This window comes from Saimiri boliviensis, chromosome 1 (assembly GCF_048565385.1).
Source record: "Saimiri boliviensis isolate mSaiBol1 chromosome 1, mSaiBol1.pri, whole genome shotgun sequence".
Taxonomy (NCBI): domain Eukaryota; kingdom Metazoa; phylum Chordata; class Mammalia; order Primates; family Cebidae; genus Saimiri; species Saimiri boliviensis.
The window spans coordinates 33,201,469-33,220,055 of record NC_133449.1 but is presented as its reverse complement, the minus strand read 5'-3'; the positions used below and the strand labels follow the sequence as shown (position 1 = coordinate 33,220,055).

General features: G+C 39.1%; 1 protein-coding gene across 6 annotated transcripts in view; it reads right to left on the bottom strand.

Annotated features, from left to right (window-relative positions):
- Nucleotides 1-18,587, bottom strand: part of RASGRP3 (RAS guanyl releasing protein 3) — a 133,332-nt gene that overhangs the window by 34,841 nt on the left and 79,904 nt on the right. For all 6 annotated transcript variants that reach the window (XM_039462919.2, XM_074395795.1, XM_039462917.2 and 3 more), the window contains exons 2-9: nucleotides 14,733-14,865; nucleotides 11,097-11,295; nucleotides 9,934-10,036; nucleotides 6,633-6,695; nucleotides 5,937-6,068; nucleotides 4,521-4,668; nucleotides 2,896-3,069; nucleotides 2,408-2,524 (exon numbers count right to left, since the gene is read on the bottom strand). In XM_039462919.2, the coding sequence (XP_039318853.1) occupies nucleotides 2,408-2,524; nucleotides 2,896-3,069; nucleotides 4,521-4,668; nucleotides 5,937-6,068; nucleotides 6,633-6,695; nucleotides 9,934-10,036; nucleotides 11,097-11,166 (807 nt within the window). In that variant the 5' untranslated portion in view covers nucleotides 11,167-11,295; nucleotides 14,733-14,865. The remainder of the gene's footprint in view (nucleotides 1-2,407; nucleotides 2,525-2,895; nucleotides 3,070-4,520; nucleotides 4,669-5,936; nucleotides 6,069-6,632; nucleotides 6,696-9,933; nucleotides 10,037-11,096; nucleotides 11,296-14,732; nucleotides 14,866-18,587) is intronic.

The window sequence follows — 18,587 nt, the reverse complement described above, 5'->3', positions numbered from 1 at the left end:
GAACAGCCTGTTCCATTTTGTTATAAAACGGAAACAGCCTACACATCTGCCTACCTACTGGGATGTTGTGATATTAAATGGCATCATGTACAGTTAGATGTTTTGGAATTTATGAAAATGTTACTGTCCACAAATTGAAGCATGTTGAGTATTAAAAATTTTTTAGTTGTTCCAAGAAAGTTGCATTCCAGATATTACTTGAGGTCAATCTGGGACAGCATAGGGTAGAGAAAGTTGCAACGCGGTGTGAGACAGCTGTGATTTTGTATTCTGCCTAACCAGAAGAGTGACTTGAGCAAGCCGCTTCAGTTTTTTTGGGCCTCAGTTTCTTTCTCTGTTAGGCAGAGAAGTTCCCATGAATAATTTAAAACGATACACTGGTAGTTCTCCAAGCCTCTATAAGCTTCTATCAGATTCTTATTCTCCACAACATTTAAAATTTGGTTTTGCTTTTTACTTGAGATTAGGTACAAAGCTAAAAGAAAATGAAGTACTTATTACATAATAAGTCCCATTCTACTTGGAATGAGTAAGAGTATGAGGTTAAACAATGGTACTTCTGTGGCTTACCTCCTCTTGTTTATGTGGACAAGTTATCAATGGATGCTTCACAGCAACTAGACCTTTTTAGTAGATCCCAATTTTGATTAGTTTACTATCTCCCAAAGCAGCCCATGTGACTCAGACAGAGCTGTTTCCATTTCCAGGACCAAGACTGAGTTCTGATTTATCATCAGTGTAATTGCATCCCTCTAGTTTGTGATTGGTTCAGGAACTCAGGGTTAAGCCAATCAGTACATTGTATTCCTCTGGCAACCGTTATTGGTCCAGGGATGGACCTAAGACCTGAGATGGCTCAAGAGGTCTTTAATTTTATGTGTGGAGTTGAAGCGAGAAGTCTTCCCTATCTTCAACTTTCATTATTTCAAATTATGAACAAGGGAACATAATTTTTTGGTTGCTACAGACAGCCCAATTAGGAGAGAAACCAGTTTGATGAAAAAAACAGACAGACAAACAAACAAACAAACAAACAAAACTCCCTGATACTCAGAGGCAGGCAGAGCACCTGAGTCAGAGCTCTGAACAGATCATGCTAGCTCCTTCTCTGGACTTCCAGGTATGTCTCACAGGGTGGAGTGCAGTGGTATGAGCATGGCTCACCACAGCCTCAAACTTCTGGGCTCAACCAAACATTCCACCTCAGCCTCCCAAATAGCTGGACTATAGGCACACACTACCGCACCAGGCTAATTTTTTTCTGTAGAGACAGGATCTAGCTATGTTATTTAGGCTGGTGTCGAACTCCTGGCCTCAAGCAATCCTCCCACCTCCACCTCCCAAAGTGCTGAGATTACAGGTGTGAGCCACCACTCCTGACAGGCAATACATTTCCTTGTTGTTTAATTACTGTAGAACAGAGTTTTTCTTTTTCTTTTAAACTCATAGCTAGACATGTCCTGATTGAAATAGCAAAGTGTACTCTTACGTGAGAATCCTTTCATAAAGATTCATCCTTATAAAATCTTTGTTTTTGCTCAAGAGGAAACACAACTATCACGCCATGAAAATAAATATAGTAGAAAAGCTCAGTTTGTAAAATGATCACTCTTTTTAATATCTAATATATACTTTTTCATGACAATTCAGCTGTAAATCTGAGGATTTCTATACAAGGCCTATGTCTTCCCCTTCTTTCTATCTTCTGATGTGTCCAACACAATGTCATGAATAGAGTAGTCATTCGATGACTTTATTTCAGGAGGTAGGGTAGGAACTATTTCTGCCTTTTTTTTTTTTTTTTTTGAGACAGAATTTTGCTCTTGTTGCCCAGGCTGGAGTGCAATGGCAAGATCTCAGCTCACTGCAACCTCCACCTCCTGGGTTCAAGCGATTTTCCTGCCTCAGCCTCCCAAGTAGCTGGGATTACAGGTATGTGCTACCATGCCCGGCTAATTTTGTATTTTTAGTAGAGATGGTGTTTCTCCATGTTGGTCAGGCTGGTCTTGAACTCCCAACCTCAGGTGATCCACCTGCCTCAGCCTCCCAAAGTGCTGGGATTACAGGCGTGAGCCACCATGCCCGGCCTATTTCTTATTTACCTTGTGTATCACAGTGCCTGTCATATAGCAAGGACCAAATAGATATCTGTTGAATATTTACCACTACAACATGTTAATGGTATGTCAAAGCATTCTTCCTGGGACACTTACCACCACCTCCAACCTGTTTTTCCAGGTGGACTTAGCTGGTGTGGCTACTCTTTCTGCTTTGTCCCCATGTATAACCTACCATTGGTTTAAAAGGAAAACTTTCCCACTCTGAGTGACATTTGTTAGGCATATGCTAAACTTGACCAATTTACAAATGCATTTTTTATTTTTGATTAGAATCAAATCTACTGTACCTTTGTAACTTCTGAAGAGAGATGAGAATGGGTCTCTTTGAGGCGTGAAATGGAACTGTGACTGAGGCCTCCCACCACTGCCATCAGGGTGTTAAAATTTTTGAGCTGAAGGAGCTTCTGCAATTAAAATGCATCAATGCTTTTTAAGGATTTCTGAATTATTCTAAACTTTCTGAATTACAAGTAAATGCATGCACAATTTTAATAACAAGGACCTAAGGAAAAAAATTACATTAATTTAGAAGGATGCACAAATAGAATCAGAGAAATATATCTATTATTTCACAGAAAAATAGCTACATTGAATGCTTCTAAGCATTACTTTTTGAAAGCAAATCTTCTTGCATGGCAGAAATATGATTTGTTCATTAGACATCGGCGAGTCCGATGCCCTTGTATTATGATCACCACATTTCCTCAATGACTTTTATCAGTAGAGTAAATGAACATCTAGAACTCAAGAACCCCAGTCTGATTACCAGACATACCTTTGCAACATTGATAAACTTTGTGATAACTTCTGCCCTTTGCTGGGGGGTTGGCTTGCTAAGAACCATCAACTGGACCCACTTAGAGATTCCATTAAATAAAGCAATAGATCTTTCCAAAGTTGGATTATTCTCCAGACAGCCATGGATGACATAGCTTTGGTAGTCAGTGAACTAGGAAAGGAAGATTCAGAGATTCTGAATTAATGGAGCCTTTGTAAAACCAAAAATTAGAATATTGCATAGAAGAGGTGAGATATTGTTTCATAACAGAACAATTTATTTCACATTTAAAATGGTATCCTACAAGTTTGAATATACATGTGCTTTTAAAATATTATTTTGCTGCTTTTCAAACCCCACTTCTCATCCTACAGACACCCATTACTGTCCATCACAGTGTCAGTTAGAGGAGAAAGGGGCAAGATTCAAAGTTTTATTCCAATGAGGTCAAAATTTACTGGTTGATAAGATCCACCTGCGGCACTCAGTAAAATGCTAGTTCCTGGGAACACCCTAGGTATGAACAATCACTGTCTCCAAAAGAAAAACTTAAGAATTTCCAATTTTAAAACATTGCTGGTGATTCTAATCAGGCAAGTTAAAGATACAACGGCATACAATAAAGACAAGGATGTGAACATAAATGTAATTATTTCAAATTAGCATCAGTTGTAAAGTTGTTTCAAGAAAAAGAAGACAGGGAAAAAATTCAGTTGAAGACTGCAAGACAAACACATTTTCAGAATATTCGCATGGATGTCAAGAAATACATATAAGCTTTCTATCATATAAACAGTGCAGTGGACTCCCTTCCATGGCCTGCCTGCGGGGAATTGTTAAGATCCTCTCCAAGTAGGATTACTTAGTCAAAGAATCAGCCTTTCAGAAATTCATGCTTCGAACCAAGACGGCCTTCTTTGCAAGCAATAATGTAATTCATTCTCTGACACCTTGGAAAAAGAGGAGTGACTTTCCCAGAGCTTGGCGAGGCAAAGCAAAGTGGCTGGCTGATTGTGAACCAGTGTGGAAAATGTTATCATAACAGGAGGATAGAGAGCAGGAGGCTAAGAAATCACAGACCAGAGAAAGAAAAGGGGGAGTTAGGGAAAGACTGAGGCTCCATCAAGATGAGTAGGAAAGAAAAGTTTAATTCAGGATCTCTATCTCTGGGAAAGAAACAACCTGATGTTGAGATTCTCCTTAAAGTCGACAATTCCTATTTTCAACCTACACCCATAGCCATTTATACACATCTGAACCTAACTAAATATTTTTTCCCAAAAACGAAGGGCCTAGCAAAACATGTTCATTTGGGAGAAGTCAATGGAGCTAAATCAACCTTGAATGGTTAAATCTCCACTGAGTATTTAGAAAAATCACGCTTTAATCCTATGAAAGGAGACATTGAAAATAGCGACAGAAATATAGCTCCTGAGCCATAAAATAAAGACAGGATAATATTTATCTTTGGTTAAAAGGGATTGTTCCTGTGAATTAAGGGCACTTTTCCAGCAGAGCACAGTGATAGAAGCTGCCAACACTTCAGAGTATGAAAATGCAGCTCTTGGGAAAGTTGGCATGGTGGTTGTTATCCTTGGAAGAATAAATGTCAAGTTTCTTACTGAGATCCTTCTAAAAGATTTATGCTCCAGAAAAGTGAGGTGCTCAGCCAATTCAATGGGCTCCAGATGGTCAAACAGCAGACAGGCTTTTCCCTTCTTGGATACTTTTTTCCTCTGTGTGACTCTTCTCATCCAGTCATAGGAAGGACTAAAAAGAAGAGTGAGTCCGGTCAATGTGCTGAAAGCCCATTTCACTCAATGGAAGTTATTAACCTACTGACTCTGTAACTCCTGGCTTGCTTCCAGGGACTTGTGCAAAATACATGCCATCTTTCATATTTGAAGAGAAAACCACTGACCAAGTGCCAACAGAACATAAATTTGGAGTTGTTTTTCCAGACAGAGTAAGTTTTGCACTGATCCATCCAGAATCTCTTATTTAGTCTCTTTGTGACCAGCAAGGTCTGGATCATAAAGGAAAGGTCAGGGCTAGTATATATAAATTTGGGAGTTTATCAGGATATAGTTGATGATTTAAGGCACATGGAAACCAGTAGAAGCTGTGGTTCTCACACTTCAGTATAACATGAATTATCTGAAAAGCTCGTTATAAAGACCGAGGCCTGGACCTCACTGCCAGAGGTTCTGATTCATTAGGAATGATCCTAAATAATATGTATTTTCACCAAACATCCCTTATAATTCCTGGATTGTTCACTATTGATTACTATTGAAGAAGTATTCAATAGTAATCAACAGTGGAAAACATAGTAGAATATGAATACCTAACACACAAGAACATACATTTGCAAGATGGATAACCATATTTAGGATCATCAAATAGTTTTCCCTGTGCAAAGTTCCTTAGTTGATATGAAAGTGGCCTAATTGTACCAGTTACCTAATAACTAAGCTAACCAGCTCCTCACATCTATGGTCAACCACCATAAGGTTGTTGTTCTGAGGCCAACCTCAGCAGCACCATGGTACAGAGCTTCTCAAGAGCTTGCATGTGAATCACTTGGGCATCTTTAAAGTGCAAATTCCAATTCAGGTTTAAGGTGGGGCTTAGAGGCTACATTCCTAATGAGCTCCCAGGTGACACCAATGCTGCTGGTCTGTAGACCACACTTTGCGTAGTGAAGGCATAAGAGACATCAACTAGATTCAGACTCAGTAACTAATACTGAGCATCTATTGTGTGCCAAATGCTTTCATGCACTATCTTGTGTACTTATCGGATGCTCGTGGTAATCCTATGAGAAAGGTACTGTCCACATTTTGTAAATAAAGAAACTGCAGCTTGGAGAGATGAGTTGTGTCCAATATGGCTTGAGCTCACTGCAGCAAGGCTTTGCTCACAGAAGCAAACCTGGATTCAGGAATGGGATGGACTAAGGACAAGTTGGGTGATCACTACTTCCTCCCCTATAGCAGTGGACTCATCAAGTATGAAAGACGTTGGTGCCATCTTACATGCTGGATATGTCGATGAGGCTGACGTGTTTTTCGTATCCTAGTTGACTAGCTACTTCCCGGAATTCCTCAGTCATGCGAACCAAACCAAGATCCAAATTAAACTCTGCAGGAAACTTCAGAATCCAGTACCTGAAAGGCATCAAATATTTTTGGCAGCTGGAAGATTTCAAGTTAGATATCTATGGAAACGATTGTACCATTTTACAGACTACATTTAACACCAAACCTGGGACCATCCAGGACCATACTTCAAATTAGCCATCTCCTGTCTCCAAATCTCCATCCATCACATGGAGCCTCTCTCTGCTCTTCTTCAGTCTAAAACCATTCCCATTCATAGCCCGTCTTTCGGTTGAGAGGAAACCTTTCCTTCAATTAACAATGAGTAGGTGGGAATGTGTGTGGTGAGGGAGTAGAAGAAAATAAATCCACCCTTTCTAAGAGCTAGTTTCATTCCCTAATCACATTTACTATTACTTGATCTCTAGTCCAGAAGATAAAGTTCCCCCCACACCAACCAACAGAGGAGGACCAATTTTAACAAAGTTGGTGGGAGGGGTATCAGAGTAGATGCTTCTGTCAAACTAGGTCTGCAGCTTGGGGAAAAGGAAATTATCAACAATTCTAGAACTAGAAACTACAACTGTGCCAGAACCAGAAGCTATAAGACATTAAATTTGTAAATATATTTACCTCATGAAGTAGCAGATCTTTAATCGAAATTCGTTGCAGCCTTCTCCAGTGGCATTTCGATACGTAAACCAGTTAAAGAAAAAATCCTTGCACCTTTTTTCCTTTGCACATACCTGTAGCTGTGTCCTCAATTTATACAAATTTCTAATAAGAGGACCATCCTAGGGACATTTGGGTTATATGGACACTCAAATACGAAGAGAAGTGGCCTCTGATGACTTCAACACTGAGCAATTGAAACCTGAATTAGTTTTGCTTTTCTCCACACTTATTAATCAGTAACTGCCAGCTGTAATTACAAATAGATTGGCAACTATACATAATTAAAATTGACAGTACAGATAAATGCTACTTTAACCAAAAAGATTTTGTATTTAGAATGAATGCCTTATACAGTTATGCACCACATAATGACATTTCTTCAATGAAGGACTGCACATATGACAGTGAATTGAAAAACTCCTGTTGCCTAGTGACATGGTAGCCAGCGTAAGGTTGTAACCCAATGTATTACTCATGTGTTTGTGGTAATGATGGTGTAAACCTACTGTTCTGTGAGTCATATAAAAGTCTAGTGTATATAGTTATGTACAGTATATAATACTTGATAATGAGAATAAATGACTTATTAGTTTATATACTTACTATACTATTTTTCTTGTAATTTTAGAGTACTCCTTTTACTTCTGTAAAAAAATTAAAAAGTTAACTGTAAAACAACTTCAGGCAGGTTCTTCAGGAGCTATTCCAGAAGAAGGCATTGTTATCCTAGGAGATGACAGCTCCATGCATGTTACTACCCCTGAAGACTTTCCAGTGGAACAAGAGATGGAGGTGGAAGACAGTGATATTGACGATCCTGGGCCTGTATGAACCGAAACCTAGGCTAATGCATGTGTTTGTATCTTTGCTTTTAAGTTTAAAAAGTTGTAAAAAATTTAAATAGAAAAAGGTTGTAGAATAAAGATATAAAGAAAGAAATATTTTTGTACAGCAGTACAATATGTTTGTGTTTTAAGGTGTTATTACAAAAGGGTTAAAAAGTTTTCAGCCGGGCGCGGTGGCTCAAGCCTGTAATCCCAGCACTTTGGGAGGCCGAGGCGGGTGGATCACGAGGTCGAGAGATCGAGACCATCCTGGTCAACATAGTGAAGCCCCGTCTCTACTAAAAATACAAAAAACTAGCTGGGCGTGGTGGCACGCGCCTGTAATCCCAGCTACTCAGGAGGCTGAGGCAGGAGAATTGCCTGAGCCCAGGAGGCAGAGGTTGCGGTGAGCCGAGATCGCGCCATTGCACTCCAGCCTGGGTAACAAGAGCGAAACTCCGTCTCAAAAAAAAAAAAAAAAAAAAAGAAAAGAAAAAAAAAAGTTTTCAAAGGTTTATAAAGTATAAAAGTTACAGTAAGCTAAGGTTAATTTATTATTGAGGACAGACAGGTATTTTTTATAATTTGGTGTAGCCTAAGTGTATAGTGTCTATAAAGTCTACAATATTGTACAATAATGTCCCAGGCCTTCACATTCACTCACCGCTTACTGACTCGCCCAGAGCAGCTTCCAGTCTTACAAGCTCCATTGATGATTAATGCCCTATACAGGTGTACCACTTTTTATCTTTTATACTGTATTTTTACTGCACCTTTTCTATGTTTAGATGCACAAATACTCACAATTGTGTTACAGTTGCCTATAGAATTCAGCACAGCACCATGCTATACAGGTTTGTGGCCCAGGATTAATAGGCTGTATCATACAGCCTCAGTATATAGTAGGCTACAGCTTCTAGGTTTCTGTAAGCACACTCTATGATGTTTGTAAAAGTATGAAATCATCTAATGATGAATTTCTCAAAACGTATCCCTATGGTTATGCTATGTGTAACAGTATGGGTACTCTAACTTCTTCTTTAATATTTGAAAATGTTATTTTCAGGTATATTAGTACTCAAGTTGTGTTATTTACTTGCAAGTGTATTTATTCATACTCCTTTTAACAGATCTATATTGAGCTTGTGTATATGCCAGGCACTGGATACAGCGTGAGCAAGGAATCCAAAGGGAGGAAAGTTTAAAGAAATGTCAATTCATAGGTAGTCTTCACCTTTCCCACATTAAACATTACTATGCCTAAACATCCCTTTTTATTGTGTCTCATGAATTGGTGGCCACGCTAAGGGTGAGAACACTGTTGATGGTACATTCTTTGGACAATGTCTAGATTGTCAGGAGTATGGCCAGATTGAGTCAATGCCCTCCATCCTTACCTATGTTCTACACTTCAACAGTGGACTCATATAACCCTTGGACCACTGCGGGCTAGGATCTTGTTCACTTTCACAGACCTTATAGACTCTCTAACATCCCTTTCTGCTCTGAGATTGTGAGGAGGATGAAGAGAAGAAGTAGAAAGTGGAGGAAGCTTGAACTGAACAAGTGGACACCCTACTAGCTCCAGAAGCCTTGGCAGGCCCTAATAACACTCTATGGCATCTCTCCCTTTAAGGCCTCCCTCTCCCCTGTAGGGGTTATCACTCATCTCCAGGGCCTCATGGGCTTGAAGAAGGCAAAGACTGCAGGAACCAGCATTAGAGATTATATAATAAGCATTGGCTCACAGGGAATAGAACCTTTTACAAATGGGAGACTGCATTTTCAGTCATCAGCTTTCAATCACTTTTCAGGACTGCAGAATGTACAGAAGTAGTAGGCTGCTAAAAGCCCTCATTATGGAATGGCATTTTTAACCATGGGATTCATGTTTTTGTTTGTATTTCAGAAGAAAATCTAAAATTAGTGTCAGTCAACAAATCATAATAAACCTGCTAGAATGTTCATTGTGTCTTGGCAGCAAGGGGAGATGTGAAAACTAAATTGATGTTTGTTCCCAAGCAAGAGCATCTTATTTGGGCTGTATTTCCACATGATTAAGCTGCATCCTCTATGCCCACCATTTTGTTATCCCAGAAGAAATAAATTTGGTCTCGAATGATTGTTAAATATTCTCTCATTGCTCTAACAACAGAAATGTTTGAGACAAGTTAGAAACATCCAGCCTACAGTTCCTGCTTCATTTTACATCTTAGTGATTATCTTCAAGTACAGCCAAAACATCCAGATGGAGAGTCAACTATCTGGTCTATCATCCAGCTATGTTTCATCTAGACATCTACATATATTCACAAAACAGCTGGATAACCGAAGACTATTTATTCATCTTAATTTACTGGCTTTGGATAGACATTCTATCTAAATACAAAGCTTGATTTATGATTGTAAAAATTACACAGTAGTTGAAAAGATATATGCAGAGAAGTTTTTCTGCCAATTCAGTGGAAGATAAATACCATCGGTGCATCAGTAGAACTATTCTTGGCAAATAACTGTTATTCAGCTCTCCATTGTCATCTGTTAAAAAAATAGAACAAGAAGTGAAGAGATAACAGTGCTATTCTCTACTTTTTCTAACATCGACAGAGAAGGATTAGGGTCAAAAATTGTTCGTAGAACAATGATCTTTGACTTCCTATTTCGGCTAGTATTTTCTTGCAAGTAAAGGTAGGTGGGTCTTACCCTTCCTCTGGTCTACAGTTGACAGATTTAATAAATAAAAATACAGGACACCTAGTTAAATTTGAATTTAAGAGAAACAATGATTAATTTCTTCAGTGTAAGTATGTCCCAGGCATTATTTAGGTCACACTTACACTAAAAATGTTTGTCAGAAATTCAAGTGTAACTGGCCATCCTGTATTTTACCTGGCAACCTTGCTCTGGTTTAACTCTGGTTTCTATAGTAATCAATTCAAATAAATAACTACTCCTCGTGTGAGTTGACTTTCTTTGTGCAAGGGATAATCCAGAAATCAGAGGTGGATATGAAAACAACAACACAGCAAGGGATAATCAGAATTTTTAGGTGGAAATGAAAACAACACCACAAGGAGCATACAGCTGTAAAGTCTATAATCTAGTAGTAGATACGATGTGTATGAATGTAGAATGCAGTAAACTGTGCTACTCACATTCATCTGAGACAAAAGAACAAGAAACAATCACAGAGGCATATGCCGTGTGCTGTCAGGAATTACAACGGGATGTGGGATTAGGGAAGAGGCAAGCAGCATTCCTGATCAAGGAGACTAGGAGTGGTATTATGAACATCTGAGACGGCCCTGACGCAGAATTTCAATGAAAGGAATATGACCAATGCATGGTGGTAGAAAGGTGCAGGGAATGTTCCAGAAACATTAAGTGCACAGTTGGACTGCAGTATGAGCTGTGGGCAGTAAAGGAAGAGAAATGCGAAGGGCAGTGAAACTGGAGAGGCAGACTGGGGTCAATGCAAAAGGCCTTAAATACCAAGGTAACAGAGACTGAACTCTGTTCCACAAGCAACTTGCCTCTAATAGAGGAAAGCCAGAGCATCGAGATACCCGAAAGAGGTGAAAGGAGAAAAGGATCATACCAAACAACTCAATGCACGTGCGCAGCAGTTCATCTAACGTTGCTGCTTTCCCAAGGCCACTTGATCCCATGGTTGTTTAGCCGTTGTCAAAAAACTAGAGACATTTTCAGCATCAGATAGACCATCTCCATAATCATGTGAATCAGTGATGTTAGTGACTAGTGGTGACCTCTGTCCTTAGTTGTACTTCAAGAAAACTCTAAAAAAAAACAAGAGAAAGTTATTAGTCTAGAGTTCAGACCCCATTAGAACGTTACTTTCCTACCTGAAAAGATAATGACTTCCACAGACTGTATCTTTCTACAAGAAAAGTTTCATATTGACTGAGATTACATGAACCTTTATGATGCCAAAATACCTGCTAAGCTGTTTCTGGGCATGGATGTGTGTGGAGACCATGGAAATGTTCCCTGTTATATATCATCTCACTTCATAGCTGAAATTTTTTGGATGCAATCTTTTATACTTTCTTCATATCATTTTTTTTTTTTTTTAGACAGAGTCTCACTTTGTCACCCAGGCTGGAGTGCAGTGGTGTGATCTCAGCTCACTGCAGCCTTGACCTCCTGGGTTCAAACAATTTTCCCACCTATAACCCCAAGTAGCTGGGACTACAGGCACATACCACCACGCCTGGCTAATTTGTTTGTATTTTTTGTAGAGACAGGGTTTTGCCATGTTGCCCAGGTTGGTCTCAAACTGCTGAGCTCCAGTGATCTACCTACCTTGGCCTCCCAAAGTGCTAGAAGTGAGCCACCATGCCCGGCCATCTTTCCTAGTATTCTTAAGTGATAAGCTACTCAAGAATACTATAAATGTTACTTGGTTACTTTGATATTAATAAAGGATGTGTAAGAGAAAATTTTTTTAATACAAATATATTTATGAACATTATCCTCAGTGATTATATAAATATTCAACAACTATAAAAAATTCTATTTGCCTGAGAGTAAGATTATTCTTTGCAGTGGTAAAAATGCTACTGTTAATTTATTTAACACCCACATTATGTACTATGCACCATACCAAATGCTTTGCATATATTATCCAACTTGATTTTCACAACAAGGCTATGAGGTAGTAATAATTATTCCTAGTTCACAGGTGAGGTGATCGGATTCACAGAGGTTTGGCAACTTGCCCCAATCCATACAATTATGAAGGCCTAGTATCAGGACTCCACTATAAAATAAAGCTTCTGTGTTCCCTTTCTTCTTACTTCCACAAGCATGGATACCACAAACCATCATACTTTTGCCTGCTAAACTAGTGTCAAGGGTCTCACTCCTCCACATCATCTCAGAAAAAAGATGTTAGGCAGATTATCTGTTACAGAGGTAGAAGGAAAATGTGGGGATAACAGCTATCCCATTTGCCAGCACTGTCATGGGGAAAACGTGATTGGAAATAACCTCTTACAGCTGTTTACTCAAAAGCATCACTGTTGGGTAGACATCATCACTTTATTTTACACAGCAGGTCCTTGATGCCAGGTCCCCACAGGACTTGAAGCAGGAGGAAGACTGTCATGATGTAAGACATTTATCCACTTTAGATGTTTTAGTAGATAAATGAAGCCACTGAGGATTCATCTCATGAGCTGTTTAAAGTCAATGTCTACTTTACTCTCAAACTTTATTTATTCAGCTGACAATCATTGAGCACCTGACCTATGCCAGGCACTGGGTTAGGCATTGAGGCTGCCAAGATGAACAAATCATTGTCCCATTCTTACCTTCAATGGGCTCATAGTCAACTTCAGAAAACAAACATGTGAATGAACAGAAAAAAATATCTAATGATCATATGTATGGTTGTATTCGTTCAGTGAGAGCACTGGAGTGACATCGGAATGAGTCTGTTCACCAGGCATGTAACTTTGGGGGAAAAATGTTTGCCGTCTATTCATTCTGTGAAAGAACAGATTCTTGTGCTGAAGGTACCACCCTTAGAACATAAAATAAAGGGTTATTTCAAGTGTTCAATAAAAACAGCAGAGAAACTGGATCCAAGCTCTCCCAATTCTGCTGCTCAAATGATTTGTGAAAGCAGATTATTAAAGACATCTGGAACTAACTCTCACATCTTTTAACAAAGTTACCTTATCTGTAAGGCCTTTCCTGACCTATTTAAAACAACGCACCTCTCACCTCACACCCACCTCTCACTTGGCATACCCTACCTCCCTTCATGGATTTATTTTTCTTTGTAACACTTAACACCATCTGACAAACTACATATTTTACTTGTTTATTTGTTTTTTAATCTCTATAGTGCTATTAACGTAAACTCCAAGATTGCAGAAATTTTTGTGTTTGTCCTCTGGTGTCACTCCCTAATGCCCAAGGTTTTGCTTCTCACATAAAAGATATTCAAAAATTATTCACTGAATTAATGAATGAGTGGACTAATGGATGAGGAAATGAATATAATAAAACTTGTCATAGGTTTGTCTTTGAATATGAGTATTTATATGAATGTGTATAGATGTCTTTTTTTTTTTTTTTTTTTTTTTTAAATATGGAGTTTTGCTCTTGTTGCCCAGGCTGGAGTGCAACGGAGCAATCTTGGATCATTGCAACTTCCGCCTTCCAAGTTCAGGCAATTCTCCTGCCTCAGCCTCCCAAGTAGCTGGGATTACAGGCTCCCACCAACACACCCAGGTAATTTTTTGTATTTTTAGTAGAGACAGGGTTTCACTATGTTGGCTAGGCTGGTCTTGAACTCGTGACCTCAGGCGATCCACCCACCTCAGCCTCCCAAAGTGCTGGGATTATAGGCATAAGCCACCATGCTCAGCTGATACTGTATGTTTTTAAGAGACTTTTTAAAAGTTTGTTTACTAGATCAGCTTTAAGTAAACATCACTGGGACAAAAATTTCTGCCAGTTTTCTAAACTTAATAGTATCTGCCTATATTCATTATGAGAACTTGCCTCTTCCAAGACATGCTGAGGTAGAACTTCTCTGACTTCTCTAATGTAAGCTCTATTAGTATCAAGACTGAACAATTAACAAGTTTGATTACCTTCATGTGTATACAGTCATTTTTTTTATCCTGTTACTCACTGAACAGTAGACATACTACTTAGAACAAATAGGCCTAGACTAAATTGGTTTCTCAATTCAAAACCAAAATTATTCAGCTGAGCTGTCTGGGGAAGGTGTTGACGTTCCCATAAGGGGTTAGAGATAACCTGGAAACAAAGACTCATCACCATGTTTAGGGTTATATTTCTGATCTGCAAAGAAACTGGCATGTAATGGGCCAGGTGGGCCGGGCTATCAGGTTACAATCTGTTTCTGCAATCAGTAGATAGATGTGTCTGAGTTTCTGCTCTGCCTTCTGTCACCTGCACATTTACCTGAGATCTCATTTCCTATGTGTGGACATTATTGTGTCTGCCACTGCCTTTTTTTCAAAATAAGGCTTCTTTATTACAAAAGCAATGTGCACCTATTATTTAAGTGTACACTTATTATTTAAGGACAGTAAGGAAAACGTTCCCCATAATCTCATCATCCAAAGATAACTCCTATTAACATCATAGCATGTTTCTTTTAGTTTCTCTAGGCATATTTATTTGTTTTATGAAAATTCTTACATAATTTACAACAATTTAAAGAAATACTTACCTGTTGTTTCCATACAGATAGAGTTCCAAATCCAAATGAACTTCAAGGGCAATTAGCATCACTGGGAAATGCATGGAAGAAGCAGTCTGTAGAAATGGTTTGTTCAAACTGAATGATAAGTACTTTGGAGAACCTGACAAAAGAATGGAAAGAAACCCCCACACAGAATGAGATAATGGTAACCCAAAAGAATCCACATTGTGTTAAAGCATTTTCAAAAACTTTGAGTTAGATGCCATTTGAGATTTTGTCTAAACTTCACCCACAAAAACCAATTAACAAGGGCAAATATTCAAAATAGTTATTTGGTAACATGATTTTTTTAATCAAGTGAGCCTTTTAAAAAATGAAGCCTATTAAAAACCCATATATGCAACAAAACCAAGTTCTATACACATAAACTACTATTTCATGCATAAATAAGTGGATTACTCATTAAGAATTTCCAAACACTGACGTTGAAATCCTGAAAACAGTTTGCGGTTGTGACCATGAAACCCTGACCCTAAATCACTACTGATTGTCTCAACATGAATGTCAATGTTATTTTAGTGCAGGCTGTTTAGTCTCCCAGCGGGGACGTTAGGACTTGCTGTTTGTTTAGGACTCGCTGTAGTGTTGATAGGTACTCTCTGGCTGTGATGAAAATTATTGCTCTCCAGCACAGACATTTCTCCCAAGTCTGAAAGGGACATAATCAGTTAAATTTCTACCAGGGTTGGAATTATTTCTAAAAGAGAAGTCTTATTTTTAAAGGGCAATAGAGTTTTGTTGGGTGTGATTTCAAAGGCTACGATATGTTCATGTAGCAAAAGGATTTGTGAAGCCACCTTTGTCAAAAAACATCCTTCTGAAGTTGCCTAAGACAAAAAGAACTGTGCTCTCAATTTCAGAAATAACAAAAGGAAGCCAATTCCAGGCAACTATTCATTAACAGATATAAATTAGCATACCAGCCTCTTGACTCAGAACCTCTTCATTAAAAAAAAAAAAAAAAAAAAAAAATTGCGTTTCAACCTTAGTAACCAAATGGGGGAAAGTCTGACTTATCTCTGAGTCAAACGCCATAATGCTGCTTGCTTTACTAGATTGTTTAAGGAGTTAGTGAGGTCACGTGAAGTGAACCCATCATGGAGCCTGCAAAACGCTGAGTGCTCAGGGTAAGGGTTTCCCTTTACCCACACTACCCCTTCCCCTCCCATATTAAAAGTCTTTTAAGTTGAGGCCTGAAGTGGAGGATCAATTTGTGGAAGCGACAGGAAGAGAGATGTTCGTTTAGAGAAAAGATACGGTGACACTGTTGGACCTATTAATGGGCCAGGCAGCCTCACCAGCAAGGGACTCCAATTCCCAAAGGTTCTCAAGCCAAAGTTAGGTAATCACCGTGAGAGATACTGTAGACTAAATTCCCAGACGGTGTCTAGGAAGTATGCCAAAATGACAGGAAGCTTTCTCCTGGCTCTAGTAATTGTAGGATTTATAAGGTGAATTATAACTAGTAAGTATTCAACAAATCCTTTTGAAATGATGTTGGCCATATTAGAACTTTCAAAGATTGTCTTGTCTATCACATTATCTCTATTCCAAGATAAAAAAAATCTTGAATATCCTTCCCTGCTAATGGCAGTCATTATCTTTATACATAAATGACTATATATATATATTTTTTACATTAATACGACCTCCATATGGAGACAAAGAGGTTTCCCTAAATGACTAATGCTTTGTGAAAACAAGTGGTAATTGTTACAAACTTTGAAGTCTTAAAGATTAATGCCAAAGATGTCAGCATTCATTGTTCCGGAAATATGCAAACTTAATTTCCCTGTATTACTACAGACATGAGATTTTTTTTTTAAGTGCTGTGATTATATTACCTGATACACCATAGGAGAATTAAGATTGAATTTAGTAAATGAAATAATAAAAACTCTGAAAGGTAATTAATTTATTTGACAAATACTTACTGAGGATGTCCTAGACGCCAGACACTGAACAGAATACTAGAGTGGCTGGTAGAAGGGACTGGTGTTGGGGAATTGAAAAATAAATGGATAAGCAAGACAGACACAATCCTTGCCTTTACACTGCAGTAAAGAATTAAATGAACAATTACAATAGAACACCCTATTGGACCACAGAGCAGGTAGGGAGGGGTACTAATTTAATCTAGGAGCCTGAGGAGTTTTAGGTTTACAAAGAAGATGGCAATTATGAGAAATCGAAAAGACATTTAGATTGACCAAAGTATTATGGCAAGAGATGAAACTAAAAAGTCAGTTGTAGCTCATGACAGTAGCATAAGCTTTAGTAAGGAGTATATACTTTATCCAAAGGGCGGTGGGAAGTCATTGCTTGAAAGAAGGGTGGCATGATCATTATCTGGATGCTTCCTTTTTGTTTTTGAAATGGTCTCACTCTGTCGCCCAGGATAGAGGGCAGTGGCGTGATCTTGGCTCACTGCAACCTCCACCTCCCAGGTTCAAGTGATACTCCTGCCTCAGCCTCCCAAGTAGCTGGGATTACAAGCATGCAACACCATGCCTGGCTAATTTTTGCATTTTTAGAAGAGATGGAGGTTTCCTTATGTTGTGGCCAGGCTGGTCTCGAACTCTTGACCTCAAGTGATCTGCCCACCTCAGCCTCCCAAAGTACTAGGATTACAGTCATGAGCCACTATGCCTGGCCCATATCTGGATTTTAAAAGATTCTTCCAGCTGCAGAATGGAGAAGAGATTGTAGTAAAGACCTACAGTGAGGATGGTGAAACCAGTTAGTAATTGATTAAAATCATTCAGGCAAGAGATGATGGTTGTCTAAACCAGCATGTGTCCGTGGAGATGGGAAAGAAGAGGCTGGTTGCAGAATTTCTTTTGAAAATACATTCAGAGGCCGGGCGCGGTGGCTCAAGCCTGTAATCCCGGCACTTTGGGAGGCCGAGGCGGGTGGATCACGAGGTCAAAAGATCGAGACCATCCTGGTCAACATGGTGAAATCCCGTCTCTACTAAAAATACAAAAAATTAGCTCGGCATGGTGGCGCGTGCCTGTAATCCCAGGTACTCAGGAGGCTGAGGCAGGAGAATTGCCTGAACCCAGGAGGCGGAGGTTGCGGTGAGCCGAGATCGCACCATTGCACTCCAGCCTGGGTAACAGGAGTGAAACTCCATCTCAAAAAAAAAAAAAATACATTCAGAAAGATTTACTGATCCATTGGCTATGGGAAATGACCAGAACTCAAAGATAATTCCTAGATTTGTAGCTAGATATTTGGTTGGGTCATGGTGCCACTCCCCTGCTAATGAGAAATTGAGAGTGGGGGGGAGGAGAAGCAAGTTTGTGGGAGGAAAACGATGAGTTCACTTAGGTGGTCCTGAGTTATAGATGCTTAAGACTCCAAGGAGAAATTTTGTTTTACATTATTCCCTTTGATCATATGAAGGGGAATTGTTGAGTTAACTTCTAGATATCTATTACAGACTTCTTAGTTAAGACCTGAGCTTCTTTAAGTGCTAAGAATTAGCAGGGAAAAAGAATTGGAGGAAGGGGCAGTAGAATGAGAAGTTAATTCATGTAACATGGCCCCTGGGAGGACAAGAGTAAGGGATCCACGTGCAGGTGGAGGGAATGACTATGGATAAAGACGACGACCACTTCTTTCAATGCAATAGCAGGAGAGACCCCAAAAAAGGGCATCAATATAGGTAAACTTGTCATATTTATGGAAGGAAGTCAAGGAAGTTTCTGTCTGGCAACTTTCATTTACTCTAAAAAGGACACATGGTCATCTGCCAAAAGGTATGATGGATACAGTTCTGAGGTTTATCAAGGAGAAAACGTACAAAAGCCATTGTGA